Source organism: Xyrauchen texanus, chromosome 17, assembly GCF_025860055.1.
Source record: "Xyrauchen texanus isolate HMW12.3.18 chromosome 17, RBS_HiC_50CHRs, whole genome shotgun sequence".
In the NCBI taxonomy this organism is placed as follows: domain Eukaryota; kingdom Metazoa; phylum Chordata; class Actinopteri; order Cypriniformes; family Catostomidae; genus Xyrauchen; species Xyrauchen texanus.
This window is the reverse complement of record NC_068292.1, coordinates 17,973,038-17,997,802: the sequence shown is the minus strand read 5'-3', so window position 1 is coordinate 17,997,802 and position 24,765 is coordinate 17,973,038. Positions and strand designations below refer to the sequence as shown.

The 24,765-nt window shown below is 38.7% G+C and overlaps 1 protein-coding gene across 1 annotated transcript in view; it reads left to right on the top strand.

Moving 5' to 3' along the window:
- The window catches only part of ankrd28b (ankyrin repeat domain 28b), a 39,276-nt gene extending 15,304 nt beyond the window's left edge, over positions 1-23,972 (top strand). The window contains exons 8-28 of the mRNA XM_052146590.1: positions 98-310; positions 1,722-1,800; positions 1,884-1,998; positions 5,454-5,536; positions 5,662-5,725; positions 5,849-5,917; positions 9,550-9,690; positions 9,806-9,917; positions 10,001-10,027; positions 10,116-10,190; positions 15,705-15,906; positions 16,319-16,406; positions 16,500-16,617; positions 16,770-16,989; positions 19,566-19,653; positions 19,732-19,815; positions 19,936-20,081; positions 20,181-20,263; positions 20,966-21,048; positions 21,133-21,224; positions 22,316-23,972. Coding sequence (XP_052002550.1) covers positions 98-310; positions 1,722-1,800; positions 1,884-1,998; positions 5,454-5,536; positions 5,662-5,725; positions 5,849-5,917; positions 9,550-9,690; positions 9,806-9,917; positions 10,001-10,027; positions 10,116-10,190; positions 15,705-15,906; positions 16,319-16,406; positions 16,500-16,617; positions 16,770-16,989; positions 19,566-19,653; positions 19,732-19,815; positions 19,936-20,081; positions 20,181-20,263; positions 20,966-21,048; positions 21,133-21,224; positions 22,316-22,596 — 2,463 coding nt within the window. The 3' untranslated portion in view covers positions 22,597-23,972. The remainder of the gene's footprint in view (positions 1-97; positions 311-1,721; positions 1,801-1,883; positions 1,999-5,453; positions 5,537-5,661; positions 5,726-5,848; positions 5,918-9,549; positions 9,691-9,805; positions 9,918-10,000; positions 10,028-10,115; positions 10,191-15,704; positions 15,907-16,318; positions 16,407-16,499; positions 16,618-16,769; positions 16,990-19,565; positions 19,654-19,731; positions 19,816-19,935; positions 20,082-20,180; positions 20,264-20,965; positions 21,049-21,132; positions 21,225-22,315) is intronic.
- Positions 23,973-24,765: the final 793 nt, after the last annotated feature.

The window sequence follows — 24,765 nt, the reverse complement described above, 5'->3', positions numbered from 1 at the left end:
GATATCAAGTCATATATGATGGGGGACATGAAAATATACAGCATAACAAGAATGACCTATAAATCTGGACTCATTTGAACTGTGGGTCTCTTTACAGATGAATGAGCCAAACGCATATGGGAACACTCCACTGCATGTGGCGTGCTACAATGGGCAGGATGTAGTGGTCAACGAGCTGATCGAGTGTGGAGCGAATGTAAACCAGGTCAACGAGAAGGGTTTCGCCCCCCTGCACTTCACTGCAGCCTCACGTCATGGAGCTCTCTGCCTAGAGCTGCTTGTGGGCAACGGCGCTGACGTCAATATCAAGGTGGGGCTTTTGTTTTATATGTATACTACCTAGCGCAGGAGATTAAACTAAAGATTAACCTGTTGATACACAATTCCCATGCATGCAGTGGTGACGTCACTCTGCTTACATTTAATATATAATTTACTGTATATAAATGTAAAATTGATTAACATTAATTACATCTTTTCAAAGGTCTAAGGGTTCAACATTGATTTCCGATCTCTGTTTCACATTAGCAATGCTCCAGAAACAGCAATTTAGTTATTTGTGTCAGGAGTACAAATGAAAACATGCAATATCAAAACGGGACTTCATACCTTTGTTATGAAAATGATATCACCAAATGAATCTGTCCATGCCAAACGTTCATTGAAAAACATCCAATAGCACTTTGTCCATAAAAGGGATAAATCTGAGAAATATTGATATATTCTCCATTGTTTACATGAGATCCCGCCTGAAAGAATTACCCTTCGTCATTGTTCTTCAACAAACTATGCAACCTGAGCAGCAATCATGTTGTAAAACTGTATATGATCTTATATATTAGAGTCCCATAAACAAAATGAGCCTGTCTCCAAAGTCTATTTTTAAAAATGCATCGTAGTTTTATTCAGAATAGCCGAGCAGTGCTGTCAGATTTTGTGTCGTCTTGAAAGGCGGAGCCTTAATTTTACTCTGTACGCTTCCAGTGATTTTACAGAGAAAAAAGCTTGCAGCAACCTCATTATTTGTTATATCATCATCAATTTGAAACATAACTTCTTTAGACTTGTGGCTTTGAGAACATTGAATTTCTGGGTTGTCTTGGTACATTTATTATTGTTTTTTTAGATTATAAATAATTTTCAGCTCAAAATATTTCCATTACTATAAACTTCAGCTTCTCTAACTTTAAAAGAATAACAACATATATAAACTAAATAGATTGTTACAGACATTCAAGTAGGTATAGCTGCAGGCCGGAGGCCTCCTAATGGGGGCTGAATCTCCAAAAGAGGGTGTGGTTACTCCAAAAGGGGGTTGTGCCAACTCCAAAAGGGGGGGGGGGGTCACTTCCACTCATGGTTGAGGTTAGGTAAGGGGCTCCTTATTTCTTTAATGGCAGTTTGTAGCTCCTGCCCCCTTTTGGTGCAATGCCGGCAGCTATTTTTTGATGTCTTCCAAAACTAGCTACTTTTCATGTTAGATAATAGTTTATCAATCATAAATCTTAAAAGAAAAAGCATAGGATATGTGCCTTTTAATGCTTTAAAATAGTAGAGTCTCCAAAGTACACCAATTTCATGGAATATGGGATGTGCCTTGTGCTACTTTTCCATATTGTGTTACAGATCAGGTTATGTATTTAAGGTGCCATTTTAACTACATCACAATCTGATTTTGAAACATGTTTGATCTGTTGTTTTCGTTGTTTCTCTATATGCAGAGTAAGGATGGTAAGACACCTCTGCACATGACCGCAATTCATGGGAGGTTCTCAAGATCTCAGGCGATTATTCAAAATGGTGAGTCTTCAGTTTTGTAATATTCTGTTGCTGATATGCAAACCCATTGTATCTGACAATGTCATACATTTGTGTGTGCGTAGGTGCTGAGATAGACTGTGAAGACAAGAATGGGAACACTCCTTTGCACATCGCAGCTCGATACGGACACGAGCTTCTCATCAACACGCTGATCACTAATGGAGCTGATACCGCAAAGTAAGAATCCACATTCTTGTGTGCCTTTTAAAAACAAAACCTAACTGCTTTTTTTAGCCACCCCTATGGTCCAACAACTCGCTAGTTTATTAGTGAGTTTGACTAGATATATATTTACAATGATAAAAACCTATTGAAAAGATTAAATTAACTCTTTTTAAAGCACCACCAGTCGAGCATTATAGCCAAACATGTTCAGACAGACGCCTTTGGCTATCTTGTTGCATCTTGTGCTAATTTTATTTTAATGCATCTTTTGACCCTTGCAATTTGTTCATTATGTCTGGTTTTGAAAGCGAGAATGTGTATGTGACTAGGAGGAGTCCGTGGCCGGGCCTCGAGGATGCACACCCGGCCACGCCCTACTCGTCACAGTGTCTTCCGCAAACTTCCCTCCTAAAAATGCTTCGGATCTTGGTCAGGTGAACCTGATATCAGACCAATTAGTCGTTTGAATCAATTTCGAAAATATGTAGTTTTGGACAATCAGACAAATAGTGGATTTATATATTGACATAGACACTTCATTACAACCCTGTTTGAAATGAGAATGTATTAATTGATTCACCATATGTACACCTGCTCTCTGGAGCCTGATTCCCACAGTCATGGAAAACCATGAAATATCAGGGATAGTGATGCACCGATATGGGAATTTCTGCCGATATGCTAACCGATAATTCAGTTTATTTGGAGGCTGATAACCCATGTATTTGCCGATAAAATATAGTTGAAGTCAGAAGTTTAAACACACACATTTATGCATTTGACACAAATGCCAAATGCATAAATACATAGGTTGAAGTCAGTAAAACTCATTTTTGAACCACTCCACAGATTTCATTTTAGCAAACTATAGTTTTGGCAATGTCACTTGGTGTATGACACAAGTAAATGTAACAGTTGTTTACAGACAGAATGTTTCACTTTTAATTGACTATATCACAATTCTAGTTGGTCAGAACGTTACATACACAAAGTTAACTGTGCCTTTAAGCAGCTTGGAATATTCCAGAAAATGTTGTCAAACATTTAGGCAATTAGCCGATTAGCTTCTGGTGTATATGTGGATGTATTTTAAGTCCTACCTTCAAAGTTAGTGCCTCTTTGCTTGACATCATGGGAAAATCAAAAGAAATCAGCCAAGACCTCAGTAAAAAATTATGGACCTCCACAAGTCTAGATCATCCTTGGGAGCAGTTTTTAAATGCCTGAAGGTACCACTTTAATCTTTATAAACAATAGTACCCAAGTATAAACGCCATGGGACCACGCAGCCATCATACCGCTCAGGAAGGAGACGCATTCTGCTTCCTAGAGATGAAGGAAGTTTGGTGCGAAAAGTGAAAATCAATCCCAGAACAACAGCAAAGGGCCTTGTGAAAGATGCTGGAGGAAACGGGTACACTAGTATCTATATCCACAGTAAAACGAGTCCTATATCAACATAACCCGAAAGACTTCTCAGCAAGGAAGAAAACCAATTTTATGCTTCAAAACTGACATAAAAAATCCAGACTACAGTTTGCAAGTGCACATGGGGACAAATATGTCCTCTGGTCTGATGAAAACAAAATGTAACCGTTTGGCCATAATGACCATCAATATGTTTGGAGGAAAAAGGGTGAGGCTTGCAAGCCAAAGAACACCATCCCAACCGTGAAGCATGGGGGTGACAGCATCATGTTATGGGGGTGCTTTGCTTCAGGAGGGACTGGTGCACTTCACCAAATAGATGGCATCACGATGAAGGAAAATTATTTGGATATATTGAAGCAACATCTCAAGACATCAGCCAAGAAATTAAAGTTCGGTCACAAATGGGTTGTCCAAATGGACATTGACCCCAAGCATCCCTCCAAAGTTATGGCAAAATGGCTAGAGGACAACAAAGTCCAGGTATTGGAGTGGCCATAACAAAGACCTGACTTCAATCCAATAGAAAATGTGTGGGCAGAACTGAAAAATTGTTTGCAAGCAAGGAGGCTGGAGGTTCTGTCTGGAGGAATAGGCCAAAATTCCAGCAACTTATTGATCCTAACTGACCTAAGACAAGCAATGTTTTCTATAATTAAATATCAGGACTTGTGAAAAACTGAGTTTAAATGTATTTGGCTAAGGTGTATGTCAACTGTATATCTGGATAGAAATCTACATTTTGTGTGAGTGTGATTTCAGAAACAAAAGTCTCCCCTTATAGAACCACATCCAGAGCACTTCTAATGAAATCAATAATGTTAAGTGCATTATTGTTTTTAATATTAAAACAACTTCAATTTCAGAAAACAAGAAACATTTAAAACTTTTAAATCATTTACCAAATGTAACCTAATTTGAACCAGTTAAATAAAGACATTTTACAATCCAATGGCCAAGCATAATGACTCTGCAATTGAAAATTAATTTTAAAAGTACAGCGCATTGCACTTGATTTAAACCTGAGAAAAGACAAAACTAAGGAATGCAAACAAGTCTCAGACTCACTGTAAACACAACCATTTGCTTTAACATACAAAAGGAAAAAAGAAACAAAATGCATGTGACATAAATAAATACTGTATAAAGGAGTGTTTATGCCAATCCAGTATGTTCCTCTAAAGTAAAGCCAGAAGGCACCAATCAAAACCCACATGGTGAGTAGTATGTGCCTGAAAAAGCCATAATTTATCGGCGTTAATATAAAGGCCTAATTCTCTTATTGGACCGATCATTTTACAATTCACATTTATAAGCCGATACCGCCGATATATTGTTCACCCCAATCAGGAAATTTTTAAATTGTGATTTCCAGGCTTGGAAAATCATGGAAATTAATAAGATCTTCAGCGTCATGGAAAAATCTTGATTCTGGATTCACGTTTTCAGGCTAATTGTCATTTACCCGCTTATTTCAGTGAAGTGTCTCTGTTTGTTAATTTTCACGAAAGCTACTTTAGCTTGTAAAATGTAGCTTTTACATCTAAGTTTAGCATGCCAGGAAAATGCACCTTGAACAATGTCTGGCTCAGCATGGCCAGGTATGAAAAATGGCTGGCAAAGGATCGGGATTCTACACGGGCAGCGTGCAAATTATGCTTTTAGTATTTTGTTGTTTCTAATATGGGGGAGGTATCTTTGAGCAGCTACAGTACATGAGCAAAAACACCAATATCTCTGGGACTCACTGAATTCTCAAGGTTTGACTCAATTTCATAAACATTTACAATTCCATGAACTCCTGAATGTGTTCGTATGGATTTAATTATTACATTTAAAATTAATTGTTTTCAGTTGAACATCTATCAAACAATTGTGTGGTTTTATTTTGTACAAATTTGCGATTATGTGATTTCGGTGCCATTTTCAGAATTAAAGGCTAAATGTTTGGGCATGGAAATTATCTTTTTAATTCATGGAATTCATTGGTTGAAAAGAGTGGGAACATTGAATGTAACTTAGGCTGTTTTCTCTTACAGGAGGGGAGTCCACGGTATGTTTCCACTGCATTTGGCTGCTCTCAGCGGATTTTCGGACTGCTGCCGTAAACTGCTGTCATCTGGTAAGCTTCATCACTGCTTGAGTAGTCAGCCATTGCACATTCTTTAGATGGATTGCACAATTTATTGCAGCCCTATTCCTTATGAGGATGTACTGAGCAGATGAAACATGTATGGTATCTCTCAGGCTTTGATATAGACACCCCCGATGACTTTGGAAGGACCTGTTTACATGCTGCCGCTGCCGGCGGGTGAGACTCACTTTGCTCTCTTGTTTTTAATTTAATTGGGTGATGAATTCATCATCCCGTCCATGGTTTCTTTCACTGTATTTGAGTATGCATTGCAGTATCAAAACTTGTTTTTCACTGCAGGAACCTTGAGTGTCTGAATCTTCTCCTCAACACGGGGGCAGATTTCAACAGAAAGGACAGCTTTGGAAGGTGTGTTTAGCATGACAATCACATAGTCCATTACACGTCTCTGTTTCTTTTTGTTTTTTGATTATTTTGTTGGGTCTGATTGTGAGGCCATAAAATGTGTGCTGCTGTATGTTTGGAGACAGACATTTAATGTGAAGTGGGTTTTTATTTATATATACAGCTCTGGAAAAAATTTAGAGACCACTGCAAAATTATCAGTTTCTCTGGATTTACTATTTTATAGGTATGTGTGAAAATTTTTGTTTATCATCACCGATCCTCCATCTGGTCATCTAATTAGACAGAGACCTGGAGATGCCTTCAAGCCACAGTGTCTCGCAACCACTGTGAAATTTGGTGGAGGATTGGTGATGATCTGGGGGTGCTTCAGAGAGGCTGGAATTGGGCAGATTCGTCTTTGTGAAGGATGCATGAATCAAGCCACGTACAAGGTTATCCTGGAAGAAAACTTGCTTCATTCTGCTCTGACAATGTTCCTCAAGGTTTGGTTTTTCCAGGAGGACAATGGTCCTTACCACACAGCCAGGTCAATCAAGGTGTGGATGGAGGACCACCGGATCCAAGACCCTGTCATTGTCAGCCCAATCTCCAGACCTGAACTTAATTGAAAACCTCTGTTTTGGAATGTGATCAAGAGGAAGATGGATGGAAACCAGCCATCAAACAAAGCTGAGCTGCTTGAATGTTTGTGCTAAGAGTGGCATAAAGGCAATGTGAAAGACTGGCAGAGAGCATGCCAAGATGTGTTCAAGCTGTGATTGAAATTCAGTGTTATTCCACCAAATACTGATTTCTGAACTCTTCCTAAATTCATTTAAATATTAATATGAACTTGTTTCTTTGCATAATTCGAGGTCTGAAAACACTGCATCTTTTTTTATTATTATTAATTATTTTCCTCAAAATTCTACAAACACTACCCCATAATGACAACGTTTAATAAGTTTGTTTGAAATCTTTGCAAATTTATTAAAAATATAAAGTATTCACAGCCTTTGCCATGACACTCAAAATTGAGCTCAGTTGCATCCTGTTTCCACTGATCATCCTTGAGATGTTTCTACAAGTCCACCAGTGGTAAAGTCAGTTGATTGGACATGATTTGGAAAGGCACACACTTGTCTATATAAGGTCCCACAGTTAACAGTGCATGTCAGAGCACAAACAAAGCCATGAAGTCCAAGGAATTGTCTGTAGACCTCTGAGACAGGATTGTATCGAGGCACAGATCTGGGGAAGGGTACAGAAAAATGTCTGCAGTATTGAAGGTCCCAATGAGCTCATTGGCCTCCAGCATCCGTAAATAGATGTTTGGAACCACCAGGACTCTTCCTAGAGCTGGCCGCCTGGCCAAACTGAGCGATCGGGGGAGAAGGGCCTTAGTCAGGGAGGTGACCAAGAACCCGATGGTCACTATGACAGAGCTCCAGCGTTTCTCTGTGGAGAGAGGAGAACCTTCCAGAAGAACAACCATCTCTGCAGCACTCCACCAATCAGGCCGGTATGGTAGAGTGGCCAGACGGAAGCCACTCCTCAGTAAAAGGTACATGACAGCCTGCCTGGAGTTTGCCAAAAGGCACCTGAAGGACTCTCAGATCATGAGAAACAAAGTTTGAACTCTTTGACCTGAATAGCAAGCATCATGTCTGGAGGAAACCAGACTCCGCTCATCAGCTGGCCAATACCATCCCTACAGTGAAGCATGGTGGTGGTGGCAGCATCATGCTGTGGGGATGTTTTTCTGCGGCAGGAACTGGGAGACTAGTCAGGATCTAGGGAAAGATGAATGCAGCAATGTACAGAGACATCCTTGATTAAAACCGGGGTGACTGTTCATATTCCAACAGGACAACGACCCTAAGCACACAGCAAAGATAACAAAGGAGTGGCTACGGGACAACTCTGTGAATGTCCTTGAGTGGCCCAGCCAGAGCCCAGACTTGAACCCGATTGAACATCTCTGGAGAGATCTGAAAATGGCTGTGCACTGACGCTCCCCATCCAACCTGATGGAGCTTGAGAGATCCTTCAAAGAAGAATGGGAGAAACTGCCCAAAAATAGGTGTGCCAAGCTTGTAGCATCATACTCAAAAAGAATTGAGGCTGTAATTGGTGCCAAAGGTGCTTCAACAAAGTATTGAGCAAAGGCTGTGAATACTTATGTACATGTGATATTTTTTTGTTTGTTTTTTTTTTTTTCTTATTATTTATTTATTTTATTTTTTTCGTTTTTTTTTTTTTTTTAATAAATTTGCAAACATTTCAAACAAACTTCTTTCACGTTGTCATTATGGGATATTGTTTGTAGAATTTTGAGGAAAATAATTAATTTAATCCATTTTGTAATAAGGCTGTAACATAGGAAAATATGGAAAAAGTGAAGCGCTGTGAATACTTTCCGGATGCACTGTATATAGAGTGAAATACTTTGTAACACTTATAGGCCACATTCACACAGAACCGCATTCTATAACCACTATATAACTGACACGCAAATGTTCAGGTCTCGCAACCGCATTCTCTGCAAACCCGTGCTGTGTGAATGGAGCCGTAATGGACAACTAGTTGTTATTTACATCATGTACAGTGAGAGCCATGCTGCAATGTCCATGCCTGTGTCCCGTTTGTTTTATGTGGAGTTTCGTTAACTCACGGAGACTGAGAAATGAGCTTTGTGTCATCCGAGTATCCAACCGCTGTTTTCCACGGGCTGCTCACAGGTGCGAGCCGCGTGACACAAAAGATGTGCTCTGTACACAGTTAAAAGCCACTGTTGGTTAATTGTGATCTGATGGATGAACTCACGACTCGATTGGACTCGTTTAATGACATCGGTTGTGATAAGATATGCTGGTGTTATGGACATCGCCATCTTTAGTCACTGTCACTATGGTTACAGCTGTTAGAATACGGTTGTGACTTTGGTTGTTAGTTCATACAGTCAGTATTCTAAATGCTACTGTAAGCTGTTGTGTGAACAGGATATTTCACTCACACCTGTAAATAAATATGGTTGTCAAACACTGTGTTAATGTAGCCATAAGGTTCCATCGGTTATAGTAATAGTTCACCCAAAAATGACAATTCTCTAATCATTTACTCGCCCTCGTGCTTTACCAGATGTGTGAATTTCTTTGTTCTGCAAAACACAAAAGAAGATTTTTAGAAGAATAATTTAAGCCAATGCAATTAACCAAGTAAATGGTTGCCAGAAATGTTAAGGTCCAAAAAGCAGCATATAAGTAATCCATAAAATTCCATTGATTTAATCCCCGGCATCAGTTGTGATAAGACATGCCATTGACTGGAAACTTATTGTAAAGTATTACCAAATCCCAGCTTTATATGCAGCTATAAGTAAGCTGTTCTTTTGGTTGACTTTCTGAATAATGTAAACACTGTAGATCTGGGATGATATCAAAAAATATCAACATTCTGAACAACCAGACATTGCATCGGTGGCTCAAACAAATGTTTTAAGTTTGGGCTGGGATTACCTGTTTGGTCAATCAATGGAAGGACAAAGAGAGTGTTCTGGAAACTTGTTTGATTATTTTCCTTTTGGTGACTGTAGCAGAAATATCACTTTTCACATTTAAGTTAGGAAAAAAGTAACACAATCTCTTGTTTAGGACACCTTTGCACTATGCAGCTTCAAACTGCAACTACCAGTGCCTGTTTGCTTTGGTGGGTTCAGGAGCCAATGTCAATGAGCTGGATAAGAGGAGCTGCACCCCCCTGCACTATGCCGCTGCTTCTGACGCCGATGGAAAGTGAGTTACTCTATCATATATATATATATATATATATATATATATATAGAGTTGAGTGGGTAATAAGTCCTAAGCTGTGTGTATTTACCAGTCTCTCTCATTCCTGATCTTTTAGGTGCCTGGAGTATTTGCTGAGGAATGATGCTAACCCAGGCATCCGAGACAATCAGGGCTACAATGCTGTGCATTACGCCTCTGCGTATGGGCACCGCCTGTGTCTAGAGCTGGTGAGATACCATACAAGTCATATGATACAGAATAGAATCTCTGCTTTTAATGTTTTCAGTCTGCTATGTTTTTTCTTCCTTAGATTGCGAGTGAAACTCCTTTAGATGTGGTAAGTATTTTGATGCTCAATACAACAGACTTCATCACTGCCCTAGAATGATCAGGCCTAAATAGATCTGTTGTGTTTTGTCTTTAAGTTAATGGAAACCTCAGGTACAGACATTCTCAATGACTCTGATGTACGAGCTCCTGTCAGCCCTCTTCATCTGGCTGTGAGTAAAATCTGATTGTTCTATAACATTGTGAAGCACAGACATTTGATATTGGGGACTTGGGTAAATAGGGTGAATTTCATGAAAACTGTCAAGAATATGTTCTGGCCATATTTCATCCCAAAAGAAAGAAATACAAACTTGTGTTTTGTATAAAGACTAGAGAGCTTGTCTTTAGGACCATTAAGATTTTTTGCTTTGTGACATTATTTTCATGACAATTACAAACAACCCCCTTCCCCCATTAGTTTTTATGCATCATGGTAGTAATTTATTTATATTTATCCCCTTTTCTCCCAATTTGGATTGCCCAATTCCCACTACTTAGTGTGTCCTCATGGTGGCACAGTTACTCACCTCAACCTGGGTGGTGGAGGACAAGTCTCAGTTGCCTCAGCTTCTGAGACAGTCAATCCGTGACTCTTATCACGTGGCTCATTGTGCATGACACCGTGGAGACTCCGCATGTGGAGGATCATGCTACTCTCCGTGATCCACTCACAACTTACCACGTGGTCCATTGAGAGTGAGAACCACTAATCACTACCACAAGGAGGATACCCCATGTGACTGTACCCTCCCTAGCAACTGGGACAATTTGGTTGCTTAGGAGACCTGGCTGGAATCAGATGGTAGTAATTGTACTGCCTTGTAGGGCTTGATTTTGACACACATTTTATTGAATTCCCGATTCTGATTCACAAGCTTTCAATTTGATATTGATTCATATTGGGATATTTTGGTTAATATGTCCATTTTGCTTGCATGTGAAAGAAATCATCTCTTAGCTAATGCTTTTAATTATAAAGGGATCTTCTAAACTTCTAGGTTACCAATTCTAGGGACAATTTGAAAATATGAATTTGACATTATATTTTCATAATTTTTTCATCATACTGGTCACAAATTTAGCTTTTGAAAAATGTCAATTCAGTGTATTCATCAATAAATGTCTGCAAATTGCAAATATTATATTTCACATATATTTTTTGTTACATGTTTATTGTTTATGCATAAGTTGTACAAGTATTCACATTGATATGTAGAACACGTGCTTAAACAAGTCTCTTTAAAAGTGCACGCAGTAATTCGAATCCAATGCACTTTGTCAAATTCTGCAAATATCTCCCCTCAGTCTGCTAGCTGTCTGTACAAATACTAGATTTGTTTCAGCCCACCCTCAGAACAGAGCCCTGGCTCTGTAAATGGGACAAAAGCAAAGTGACACAAGTTCCATGGCCACACATTCCCATAGTGAAGATTCTCTCACAGAAATAATGACAACATGGAAGTATAATTTATTTTAAGTAGGTTTCAGTTTCTTCGAGTTTGTTCGGTTTCAGATGGTTTATTGAGGCTAAAGCTCCAGCCAAAAAGCAAGCGGTTCTCTTTTTCTTGTAAATAGTATTGCTTGATTACCTTTAACTAATTGTGTGTATTTGTGTTTTAACTTCTGATTAATGAAATTAGTCAATTCAGTTTTTTCAGTTTTGTTCAGAGTAAAATTAGCACCCACCAAATGTGGATAATATACACTCACCTAAAGGATTAATAGGAACACCATACTAATACTGTGTTTGACCCACTTTCGCCTTCAGAACTGCCTTAATTCTATGTGGCATTGATTCAACAAGGTGCTGAAAGCATTCTTTAGAAATGTTGGCCCATATTGATAGGATAGCATCTTGCAGTTGATGGAGATTTGTGGGATGCACATCCAGGGCACGAAGCTCCCGTTCCACCACATCCCAAAGATGCTCTATTGGGTTGAGATCTGGTGACTGTGGGGGCCATTTTAGTACAGTGAACTCATTGTCATGTTCAAAAAAACAATTTGAACATGGTGCATTATCCTGCTGGAAGTAGCCATCAGAGGATGGGTACATGGTGGCCATAAAGGGATGGACATGGTCAGAAACAATGCTCAGGTAGGCCGTGGCATTTAAACGATGCCCAATTGGCACTAAGGGGCCTAAAGTGTGCCAAGAAAACATCCCCCACACCATTACACCACCACCACCACCAGCCTGCACAGTGGTAACAAGGCATGATGGATCCATGTTCTCATTCTGTTTACGCCAAATTCTTACTCTACCATCTGAATGTCTCAACAGAAATCGAGACTCATCAGACCAGGCAACATTTTTCCAGTCTTCAACTGTACAATTTTGGTGAGCTCTTGCAAATTGTAGCCTCTTTTTTCCTATTTGTAGTGGAGATGAGTGGTACCCGGTGGGGTCTTCTGCTGTTGTAACGCATCCGCCTCAAGGTTGTGCGTGTTGTGGCTTCACAAATGCTTTGCTGCATACCTCGGTTGTAACGAGTGGTTATTTCAGGCAAAGTTGCTCTTCTATCAGCTTGAATCAGTCGGCCCATTCTCCTCTGACCTCTAGCATCAACAAGGCATTTTCGCCCACAGGACTGCCGCATACTGGATGTTTTTCCCTTTTCACACCATTCTTTGTAAACCCTAGAAATGGTTGTGCGTGAAAATCCCAGTAACTGAGCAGATTGTGAAATACTCAGACCGGCCCGTCTGGCACCAACAACCCTGCCACGCTCAAAATTGCTTAAATCACCTTTCTTTCCCATTCTGACATTCAGTCTGGAGTTCAGGAGGATTGTCTTGACCAGGACCACACCCCTAAATGCATTGAAGCAACTGCCATGTGATTGGTTGATTAGATAATTGCATTAATGAGAAATTGAACAGGTGTTCCTAATAATCCTTTAGGTATGAGTGTATGTGCAGTGGTCGGTTATTTCTGTGGCTGGCGACTTATAAAAGTCTATGAGTGACATGTGACAAGAAATGCTATCAGACATAAAGACGCACGTTTGAAGAAACACACTTGATTCTATTTTGAAAAACAGATGAAAGAAAAACTGTTGATTCGCTGTGTATTCAGAGGTGCTCTGCCACTCTTAAGCGCAGCGCATCTCATGGAACACGCGCATGCAAAAATGGCTCACTGTTTCTGCTGTTTCAGGCTCCTGAAAATACAGTCGTTTGCATCTGCAAGAAAAGTAACGTCCATGAGAACGCTGCAAATGATCTCAGACCATCTCAGGAGGTGTTCTATGTTTAGTTTGCTTGATTTCCCCAGAGCAGTTCACGTTTACATGCATTGTGAATGCAACATTGCTCAATTCCAAACATTTGTGGCTGAATACATTCCATATAAAGCAAATGACATGCAGCAAAATTAATGAATTGTCAAGTGCGTCATCATAATTCACTACAGCTTCAGAAATATTGTTTTTTTTTTATACCTTTATGAATGAAAAAAAATCTAAGTGGCTGGTGAAGTTGGGCATTCTGTGGCTGGTGGGCAAAAACATTTTGTATCTTTTTATCCCAGTGTTAGCTATGAAAACAGTATCCGTCTATTTTCTGCTCCAATTTTCCTTTGTTCCACTGCTGAACTACCAGCATCACTAAAGAAATGATCTTTTACTCAAGTTATGAGATATGGCATAAAAAAGCGTGCACTGTGAAATAAAACCAAAACAGCATCTTCAGCAAGTCTTTCTATTGTGTTCGCTTGCTGTACTCAACAACAATCACGTTGACTGGTTTAGTCCAATTCATGAATAAATTACTGTTATGAGCTGGTACATTTAAAACAGTGATTCACCAGCTCACAATTTATCGCTTTGAATCAGTTTGACGAATCCTTCAGTAAATTATCTTACTGAATTACTCTGAGGGGCTGAATGAATATGGGATTTTCTGCAAGTTGCTCTGTCATGTCGAAATATTGTGCAAACAAATTTGCTAAAATATGATAATATATGATTGTTTTTTTTTTTTAAAGATAATTAATAATTTTAATACACAAGTTATTTGCACAAAGTTAAAGATTTCTTTTTATATATGTATATATATATATATCACATATACACACAGTATATATCATTTATAAATATAAACTTGGCCCCCAAGAAATGTCTCTTGGTTCAATTAGGCCCGTGACCCAAAATGAGTTTGACAAACCTGCTTTAGTGCATCCATTGTATGTGTGAGGTAGAATATTTCATTTGAATGTGAGTAAATGCATTGAAAAATGTATATTCCTTCTCCCTTTAATTTATGCTGATTTAAAAAATAAGATAAGAAGGGTTATTGAGAATAATGGCATTACAAAAAAAACTCAAAAGAAAAGCATCTGGATGAAGCATCTGGATGCATTATGGTGAGGTTAAATGGGCTTAATTTATTGAAGAAAATTTGGTTTCTTTTAATTTTGCGGTGAAATGTGACCTTGACATGTTTTCATGAGATTTACCCAATAGACCTTATTCGGAGTAGAACCATCTTTTATTTTTGACAGGAATGACAACAAGGCTGTAAGGTATGAAAGTACAGAGTCTGTTCATTGACTGTATAAAGTTGTATAAAGGTCATAAATCACCATCTAATTCTTACGTTGTTTTTGTCTATGAATTTATTTGCAAATATGTTTTTGCAATGTTTTGTCAGCTGAACAATTAACAACAGTACAATCACTGTACGTTTATCCCTCACAGCCTCATTTTCATTCATGTAAAAATTCAAATATGGTGCTACTTTGAATTTAGTTTATTGTAGACTTAAACCGATCAACCACAACATTAAAACCACCTGCGTAATATTGTGTAGGTCCCCTTGTGCCACCAAAACAGCGCCAACCCGCTTCTCAGAATAACATTCTGAGATGATATATTTTTCTCACCACAATAATACAGAGCGGTTATCTGATTTACCATAGGCTTTGTCAGTTCAAAAAGTCTGGCCATTCTCTGTTGTCCTCTCTGCCCGCTCACTGGATGTTTTTTGTTTTTGGCACCATTCAAAGTAAATTCTAGAAACTGTTGTGTGTGAAAATCCCAGGAGATCAGCAGTTACAGAAATACTCAAACCAGCCCATCTGGCACCAACAATCATCCATGCGATTATCTAATCAGCCAGTCGTGTGGCTGCAGTGCATAAAATTATGCAGACACAGGTCTGGAGCTTCAGTTAAAGTTCACATCAACCATCATAATGGTTGAGTATTTCTGTAACTGCTGATCTCCTGGAACTTTCAGACACAACAGTCTCTAGAATTTACTCTGAATGATGCCAAAAACAAAAAACATCCAGTGAGCGGCAGTTCTGCAGATGGAAACGGCTTGTTGATGAGAGAGGTCAACAGAGAATGGCCAGAATGTTTTGTACTGACAAAGTCTGTGATAACTCAGATAACCGCTCTGTACAATTGTGGTGAGAAGTATAGCATCTTGGAATGCTACACTGAGATACGGGTTGGCGCTGTTTTGACGACACTAGGGGGAATATGCAATATTAGGCAGGTGGTTTTAATGTTGTGGCTGATCGTTGTATTTCCCGGGTAGTGATTTGCCTTGTTGTAAAACAGATTTGGAAAAAATAAATAAGTTTTCGAACAAACTTAAACTCATCTTTTTCCCATTTATGGTTCGTGGCTGTGATTCCTCTCAGATTAAACTCAATATACCACCATTTGTCCACAGGCTTACCATGGACATCACCAGGCTCTTGAGGTGCTGGTTCAGTCTCTCCTGGACCTGGATGTGAGAACAGCACAAGGACACACACCACTGGACCTGGCTGCCTTCAAAGGCCACGTAGAGTGTGTAGATGTACTCATTAACCAGGGGGCTTCCATCTTGGTGAAGGACTACACCCTCAAACGCACACCCATCCATGCTGCTGGTATGTGTCCAAACACTAGTCAGACAGCAGTTGTTTGCATTATTTGTGACTTTGCTGCAGTTTACCAGACGTGGAATTGTTAAATGGTTAATTCTGTTGATTATGATACAGTATAAACAAATTATATTTCAGGTAAATTCATCTTTAGAGATAGCAATTAAGATGTATACAGTATGCTAAAATTCAAACCTTTTTTTAATGAAATATTTACTCCATATTTGCCATTGACAAACTGTTGGTGCGTTTTGGAAATGACACAAAAGGCTTTGGTTAACTGGCCAAGAAGGCATGTTTATCAGATATCTGCCAAATCATATTGATCTATCACTTTTAGCTTGGTATTGTATGATAGAGATTTTTGCTCATGACTCATTTCATTTGGGGTGTCTGTGTGTATTCTCTTGTCTTGTAGCCACAAATGGTCATTCCGAGTGTCTGCGTTTGCTCATCGGAAATGCTGACCTTCAGAGTGCAGTTGACATCCAGGATGGAGTTGCCCAGTATGTACATGACTAAACAAAGCTCTCCTCTTACAGGAAATAGGACTGCACCTGTGGAAATTGTGAAGTCTTATTCATATCTATGATCCTTAGGACTCCTCTGATGCTGTCTGTGTTGGGTGGACACACAGACTGTGTTTACTCCCTGATTAATAAAGGAGCCAACGTAGATGCCAAAGACAAGTGGGGCCGCACTGCTCTGCACAGAGGGGTAAATCACATCCGTTGACTTCTGATCTCATTTGGCACTCCTTTCTACTTTGATGTGTTTATAATCTTTCAATATAAACACTTCATTGGCAATCATCTCTTCCTTTTGGGTAAAATCTTCCTGTTGGATCATGAGCTGTGTGTTCTGTCCAGGCGGTGACAGGCCATGAGGAGTGTGTGGAGGCTCTGCTGCAGCATAGTGCAAGTTTCATGGTACGGGACTGTAGGGGGCGCTCTCCAGTGCATCTTGCGGCTGCCTGTGGACATGTTGGGGTACTGGGGGGCCTTCTGCATGCTGCCCAGTCTGTAGAGTCCATTCCTGTCATCACTGACCATCAGGGCTACACGCCCCTTCACTGGGCCTGTTACAATGGTGAATAAACACACTCGCAACCACAATCACTGATCCTACTTTTTTCGACTAAAGGCCTGTTCATACCACGTCTGATGCCACTATTGGCAACTATTTTTGCACCAACATTTTTCACGAAGAGTCTTATGCCAAATATCTGTCACTGAGCGCGTTTATATGCACATTCGTACACCAATTATCCTTAATAAGCAGACAATGTGAGGGGACACGTAAATGGATTTCCTTTATCGGTGTAAGGTCATAAACGGGTAGTTTTTTGCCCATTACCCTGATTTTGTGTTGCATGTAATCTACGTATTGCTGTGCATGTAAACAGCTCACTATCCGCAAACATTAGGCTAGGCCTGACACGATTATTAAATGATTGTCTGATTGCAATTATTGTGCACTTCAACTTCCTATCACATTTAAATGCCCAAATAAGGGAATTTTAAGCTTATATATAAATTAGGGCTGTCGATTTAACGCATTAATTCAGTGCGATTAATTTTATTAAAACATTTAGCAATTAATCGCAATGCCCCCGGACTGTAATAAGAAAGAGTCCTGAGAAATGGAAGCTTGTAGTACCACCTGTTTACTCCAGAGGGCAGTAAGTGAATCTTCAGCTGTAGGAGCAACACACAGTTTATACAGTGAACAAAACCACCCTTCAGCAGACAACACAAACATGCGTTACGTTCTTGCGTTCAAAACACTTGATGGAGCGCAAATTCGAACTGAGTGATCTCAAGATGTATTCCAAGTATTAAACTATATTTATCTTGACATAGTGACCTTATTATGATGCACCCGAGATGCTTCTCAAGCATGTCTGATGCAGGTGTACATTGACGGGTCCTTAAACAAGCCCTCATAATAAATCTCGAACTGATTGACAAATTCACTTTTGAAATGGATTGCTGTGAACTGTATGCCATTGATTGACTTATGTTCAGTAATATGGTAGTAAACAATACGTTATATTCTAAAGCTGCTGAAGCGCTACTCAAACACTCTTGATGCATGCGCCGTCAGCAGAGGCTCGTTCCAAACTCCAGCGAAAAAAATAAACAAAAATAAACTTTGATAATGAGTGCAAAGTGCTCCGGTTTCACTTTAATTAACGATTGTGTAATGGCAAATATTTTTGGTCAAAGTGGGTTAATTCACTTTGTTAGGATACGCAGGGTAAATAAATGGTTAATGGGCTGCACTTATATAGCGCTTTTTTTAACCTTAGAGGTTACCAAAGCACTTTACACGGTGTCCCATTCACCTATTCACACTCGCACACCAATGCATACTCTATTTCTGTGGAGTGATAAAATGATGAAATAAAATATCTGAGGTTTTGCTTCATGAGAAATAAGGGTTTGTTGATTTAATCGAAGAGCATTACAATGACGTGTGCAAGTGAAGAAATTAGAACAGAAACATTTTACTATCGCTTAATGTAATATTATATTAAATATTATAAAATATATTTTGTATTACATATTTTTTTCTCATAAAAATAACAGTGTAGTGTAAATGTAAAATTGACCAAAACTAAAGTTGACCAAAAAATATATATATTTTATGTATTTAGAAATATCTTGATATTCAATTTTTTTTTGTCAGTCATATAGTTTTAAAGCCTTAAATGAAATAATATATCCCTATTATTATTTGATTTATACATTTTAAATGAAATGAACCAGAGTCAAACGCTGATGATGGAGAGACGCCATCAGAAGTAACAACTTTGAGAATAAACCAGGAAGTTTCCAAATGGTTATTTGATAAATGTATTTATTTGTTGTAGAGTTTTTTCAGCAGTTTTGTAACGATGGATGAGCAACACACACTCACACAAATACTGTTACAACATTCGCTATGCACTATAATGAAACAACACACACAAACATGTCTGTCGGCAGTGTCTGTCAACAGTTGCTTTGTACAGAATCTGCGAGCGGCTTGTTCTGAGACAATGCATTTGATTTAATGAGGATTCAAAAAAAGGACTGGTTGGATTTTTATCATTATAGGGTGGTTGTTTACACACACTGCCAACACACATTTTTTTCAAACACCATGTAAAAGTGCATTTTGCATAATAGGTCCCCATATAATAAATATGACAATTTATGACAATGGTGAAAGCCCTAAAAGAGACAATTAATAGTCTTAGCCCTCAAGCAGACAATTATGATAATAATGTTTTGACAGTTAATCACCAGCCAAATGTAATAATTGTTTTAATATAAAGCAATCAAAACGCTAATATCAGAGAGAAAACGTTGAAAAATCGAGCTGCCCTCCAAAATAAAATTCATGTCATTACAATACGAACTTTCAGACTTGGTGTGAAGGGGTTCAGAGTAATGCATTAAGTTGTAACATTTGTGTCTGTTAATTTAAAACCTAAACAATTTCAAAAATAATGATTTGTTATGGCTAAGCCTTAAAGGTCAAATTACAACCAACAAAATATTATCACCATCTTTTCTCTAGCTAAAATCTCAATGTCATTGAGGGATTGTTTGTGTAGGAGTCAAGAAGCTTGTTTGATCAACCGTAGTTAAATCAAATTTGTCTTAATTTATCTGAAGGTCATGACACCTGTGTTGAAGTGTTGCTGGAACAGGAGTTATTCCATAAGATTGAAGGGAACACCTTTAGCCCCCTTCACTGTGCTGTGTAAGTGGATTTGGATGAGTTTGTTGGTTTGTGTTTAAGAAGTGCAAGAGTATTGAACTTTATTTTTATGACCTTCAGTATAAATGACAATGAAGGTGCAGCTGAGATGTTGATAGACACGCTTGGTCCTGCCACTGTCAATTCAACTGATTCCAAAAACAGGTAACATCATAGGATTGTAATAACATACAATGACATCTGTTTCATAAATAAAAAGCATTTATTATACAATCAGGGAAATTGGGTCATACGATTACTACAGTTTTTCTCTCTCTCTAATAGGGCGCCCCTTCATGCTGCAGCATTCACAGATCATGTGGAGTGTATGCAGCTCTTGCTGGGTCAAAATGCCCAGGTGAACTGTGTAGATGCTGGAGGCAAAACACCTCTCATGATGGCAGCTGAGAATGGCCAGACCAATGCAGTCGGTAAGAGCTTAAAACTTAAACTTAATAGTGTTTTTCATGTGTGTAGTTAAACAAGCTTGAGGTTGGTTTTGATGTGTCATGTCTTTGTGTGTTTGGCAGAGGTGTTAGTGAGCAGTGCGAAAGCAGACCTCACACTACAGGATGCCAACAAAAACACTTCGCTCCATCTGGCCTGCAGTAAGGTAAGAAACATTCTTTCGGTTCTCTCGCATTTCTTATTTCTTTTTAAGTAGTTGTTTTTGTATTCTGCTGCATTGGGCTCATGCCATGAAGCTAAACAATTCTGAATTCGCCATGGGGAAATATTTTAATATAGAAAAAAATTACATAACCTTTTTATATCACTGTTTTCTCATTCTTTCATTTACCTTTTACTGTGGGTTCTATTGTGCAGCTTGTATAGACTGATTAACTTTCTGCCATCTGTTTCTCACTGATTTTGGCATTATTGTTAAGGCACTATTCGTTAGAGGTAGATGATATATCATTTTTACACTTAATTGGTGCTGATATTTGCTTTTTGGAATTATCATTATCTGTGGCGATGTTTTTTTACTTCGAAATCCTGCGTTATTATGCACCAAATCTTCATTTTTGGGGGGATTTTTGTTGAACATTAAAATGGATATGGGATTTTATTCATTTATGACTCTTTGTCTGTGCCCGTCATAGTAAGGAAAGGAAAAGATTTAGTTTTTTTTAACATTTATATAAATCAATTTTAAAAACTACCAGCTGACTAATCAGTTATCGGCCTTTCCACCACCTTAGTTATCGTAACGGCAAAATCCACTATCAGTCAACATCTACTATTCATAGTACTGCTCTGAGTATGTCTCCTGCCCAACATTAGTAATGCATTGGTTTTTATTTGATCTCTGTAGGGCCATGAAACCAGTGCCTTGTTGATCTTGGAGAAGATCACTGACAGAAACCTCATCAACTCCACCAATGCAGCTTTACAAACGTACGGTCAACATACAAGAATTTATCACAAAGTTATGTTAATGTTAAAAATACTTTAAGCCTAATGTCAAGTTCCATCTTTCAGGCCCCTGCATGTGGCAGCCAGGAATGGCTTGACTGTGGTCGTCCAAGAACTACTAGCTAAGGGTGCTAGTGTGTTAGCCGTGGATGAAAATGGTGAATGTTGATTTTCTAACCCTTTAACCTTTTGAATATCAGCATTACAGTTGTTAGTGTAACTTTAAAAACTACATGTTACTTCTAAGCGTGCATGATATATTGGAGACCATACTGATATCAACCAGATTTGTAAAGGTTTTCTTGTTTTTGAGTTATAGCTGTTTAGCATATGAGGCCTTATTTTTGTCATTTAAATTGTATGTTTCAAAATTTTTGTACTTCATGTTCTGGGGCCGGTTCTTCCACCCATGTGTAAGTTACAACTTCGACTAGTTATAGCGTTAATGGACACTAATTCACAATTTACAGGACTTAAAGGATAGTTCACCCATAAAGGAACATTTCATTTACCTCAGCCTCATGCCATTCCAGATGTGTATAACTTTCTTTTACAATTTTTTTTAGAACTTTCTCAACTTGGTCCATACAATGCAAGTGAATGGTGGTCAAAACTTTGAAGCTCCAAAAAGCACATAAAGGCAGCATAAAAATAATTCATAAGACTCAAGTGGTTTAATCCATGTCTTCTGTAGTGTTTTATTTTTTTATTTTTTGCTATAAATGTTGATAACAGCAGTCTTGCAATCATGATTTCTAGCTCGATTACACTTCTTACCACTATCTAGTGCTCTACACATGCGTCGAGCACTAGGAAGTGTAATCGAGCTCTACGGTGAAAAGGAGTAGAGTTCTCACCCAAAATCGATCGCTTCTGAAGCCACTGATTAAACCACTGCAGTCATATAGATTGCTTTTATGATGCCTTTATGTGCTTTTAGGTGTTTCAAAGTTTCAGTCAGAATTCACTTACTTATGGACCTATAATATTCTTCTAATAATATTCTTCTAAAAATATTCTTCTAAAAATCTATATTTGTGTTCTGCAGGAGAGAATTTTGATTTTCGGGTGAACTATTCCTTTAAGTGAAATGTAACCTTTACATGCAGTAAAGTAAATATTTATAGTAAAGGTTCTACCAGAATAGTTATCTTCTGTCATTCAGAATTTCTTCTTTTGGTGCAACCTTAATTCTCATGTGGTAGTTTTTACCATTCTGAATTGTCTTCTCTTCTCATACTTCTGCAAGGCTACACCCCTGCCCTGGCTTGTGCTCCTAATAAAGATGTTGCAGATTGCCTTGCACTGATCCTGGCCACCATGATGCCAGTGTCTCCCGGCGGAGGTGGAGTGCCCAGTCTCACATTCAGTGCCATCAACCACTACACCAGCCCCACTAAGAGCATCACCTTCGACAGTCTGCCCATGCTTCGCTCCGAACATAGCTCCTATTGCAGCTTCAACAGCATCAGCCGCCACGATGGCTTCAAGGATGACGAGCTAAATGACTCTGACTCGGAGACCTACTGAGGAAAAGAAGCACACATCCTGTCTTAATTATCCAGCGTCCAGCCACTCCGCAGAGCCTTAAGAGTCTCTACATATAACACACCCACACAGTTACATTGCTCCTGAGATACAGCCATGCAAAGCCAGCGGACGTTGTGCGGGCATTATCTCCAGAACCACCGGGGTTAGAGGGCCTTGACCAGCATTGTTGGACGTGTCTCAACAAGACCTTTCCAACAAAGCTGGCCACGTGTTTTTAGGCCTTGGCGTTTGGGGGAAACATGAGGCGAAGCAGGCTGGCGCCCTTAACCTCTGCCAGCACATCATGCTCTTGATCAGATACCTTAGAGTATTCTGCTTCACCCACACAATATAACCGATAAGTGGGCGGACCTCCCGAAATGGCAATAAGCAAGAATCAGCAGCCTGGGACCAATGTTTGCACCAGCAGTTTGACACTGTCTTTGTGCACCATGTGAATTGGGATTCTTCTTTTTTTCTTTCAACTGCTTATGATAATGGAGGATTTGAAACTGGCCCTGGTCTGATTGTAATGCTTTCAACAGTTTAAATTAGTGTGCACTTCTGAATCGATCATTTACAACTTGGGGGAGGGGGTTGATTTATTTTTTAAATTAGATTTTAATACCAGTCAAGTTCCCTGTCCCTTTGGGGGGATAAAAATCACATAGTTTCAAAACTGCAAAATTGAGGACACAAACATAAGCATTGTAATGCGTTTGGCCACAAGCATGAGATAACAGCTGTCTCCATTGTCAGTTTTAGGATAAATTGTTCTTTTTATCTATGGTATTTATTTTTACTTTCCATGATTCCATCATTTTGTGCCTTCATAAATTACTGTATAGAAGGAAGGGCAGCTTGGAAGAACAAATCTACGATGCACAAGAAGTTCAACACTACATCTGTGAAAAGCACTGAAAATGAACCAAGGCAAACGGCTCCCAGCCTGCTTTGCTCCAGGATGAGGAACACTGTGTAAACCAATGTAGAACAGCATTTGATCTCTTTGTATGTTGATATATGAATATAAATATAAATTATATTTTTTCTGCCTCTTATTAACATTACGTTTTTGGGCAGGTATGCTCGTTTTGATTTAGCAAATGAAACCACTCGATTACTCTGTGATGGCCTGTCAAAAAACCTGTGTTTTGTCTGAATTTCAAGCTTTGATTTTGGAGTGATTGCAACTGGAAATCTTATTCATGCAGCTTCCTGGCTGAGTAGGGGTCAGCAGGTAACAGTGTTTGCTTTCCTGCCCATTTATTTTGTGGAAAATGGAGAGTAGCTGGTGCAGTGAATGATCACTTCTTTTACCCCTACTCAGAACAAGAGATTCCTGTATATTTTATGGATGATTAAATAAACAAGTTCAGTCATTTGAATAATTTTTTGGTCATGTCACAAGTTGTTACTGCATTTTAAAAATGAAACACCAGTGTGAAATGTGAACCTTATGTCTGATACTTTTATCTAGCTTGTAGTCAAGCATCATAGATTGAGCAATTCACAGGTATGCTCTAAAACGTGTAAAATCAAGCCCTGTTGTGAACAGTAGGGGCATGTCCTTATCAATGACGAAAAAGTCAAACCATTAATTTTAAACTCATTTTTCAAAGTCATTTTGAAGGTTTCATGACAGTTTAACACATGCTGCTTTGTTTTTCCTGACTGAAAGGTTTCAGCAGAGTTCAGACAATGCATTTCAATTTGTAGACTTTAAGCAAGCTTTCAATTATAGGTCACAGATCTTGCCTGTCAGCACTGAAATGGTATTAGTGAAAATATTAAAATGCCACCTGATGGAGAAGGCAAAGTAAATTCAAGTATGCCATTTTGAACTCCGCCACACACTACCGGTCAACACTTTGGACACACCTATTTGTTGCATTATCCACATTTTAGGACATAAAAGTCATCAACATTAAAATAGCAGGAGAAATGCAGCCAGACCACTGGTAGGTACCAAGGTAGCAGCTTCCTGGCTAGATGTTTTTTGTTCATTGTCATGCATTAAATTAAAACAATTAGTTGGCTAACGTTTTGCAGTTGTGTCCCATTGTATATACAGTAGGTATTTATTTAGTCATTTAGTGTTAATGTATTTTATTTTATTTATGCATTTTATTTTGTAGTTAATATATTCAATTTTGTTGAAGACCATGT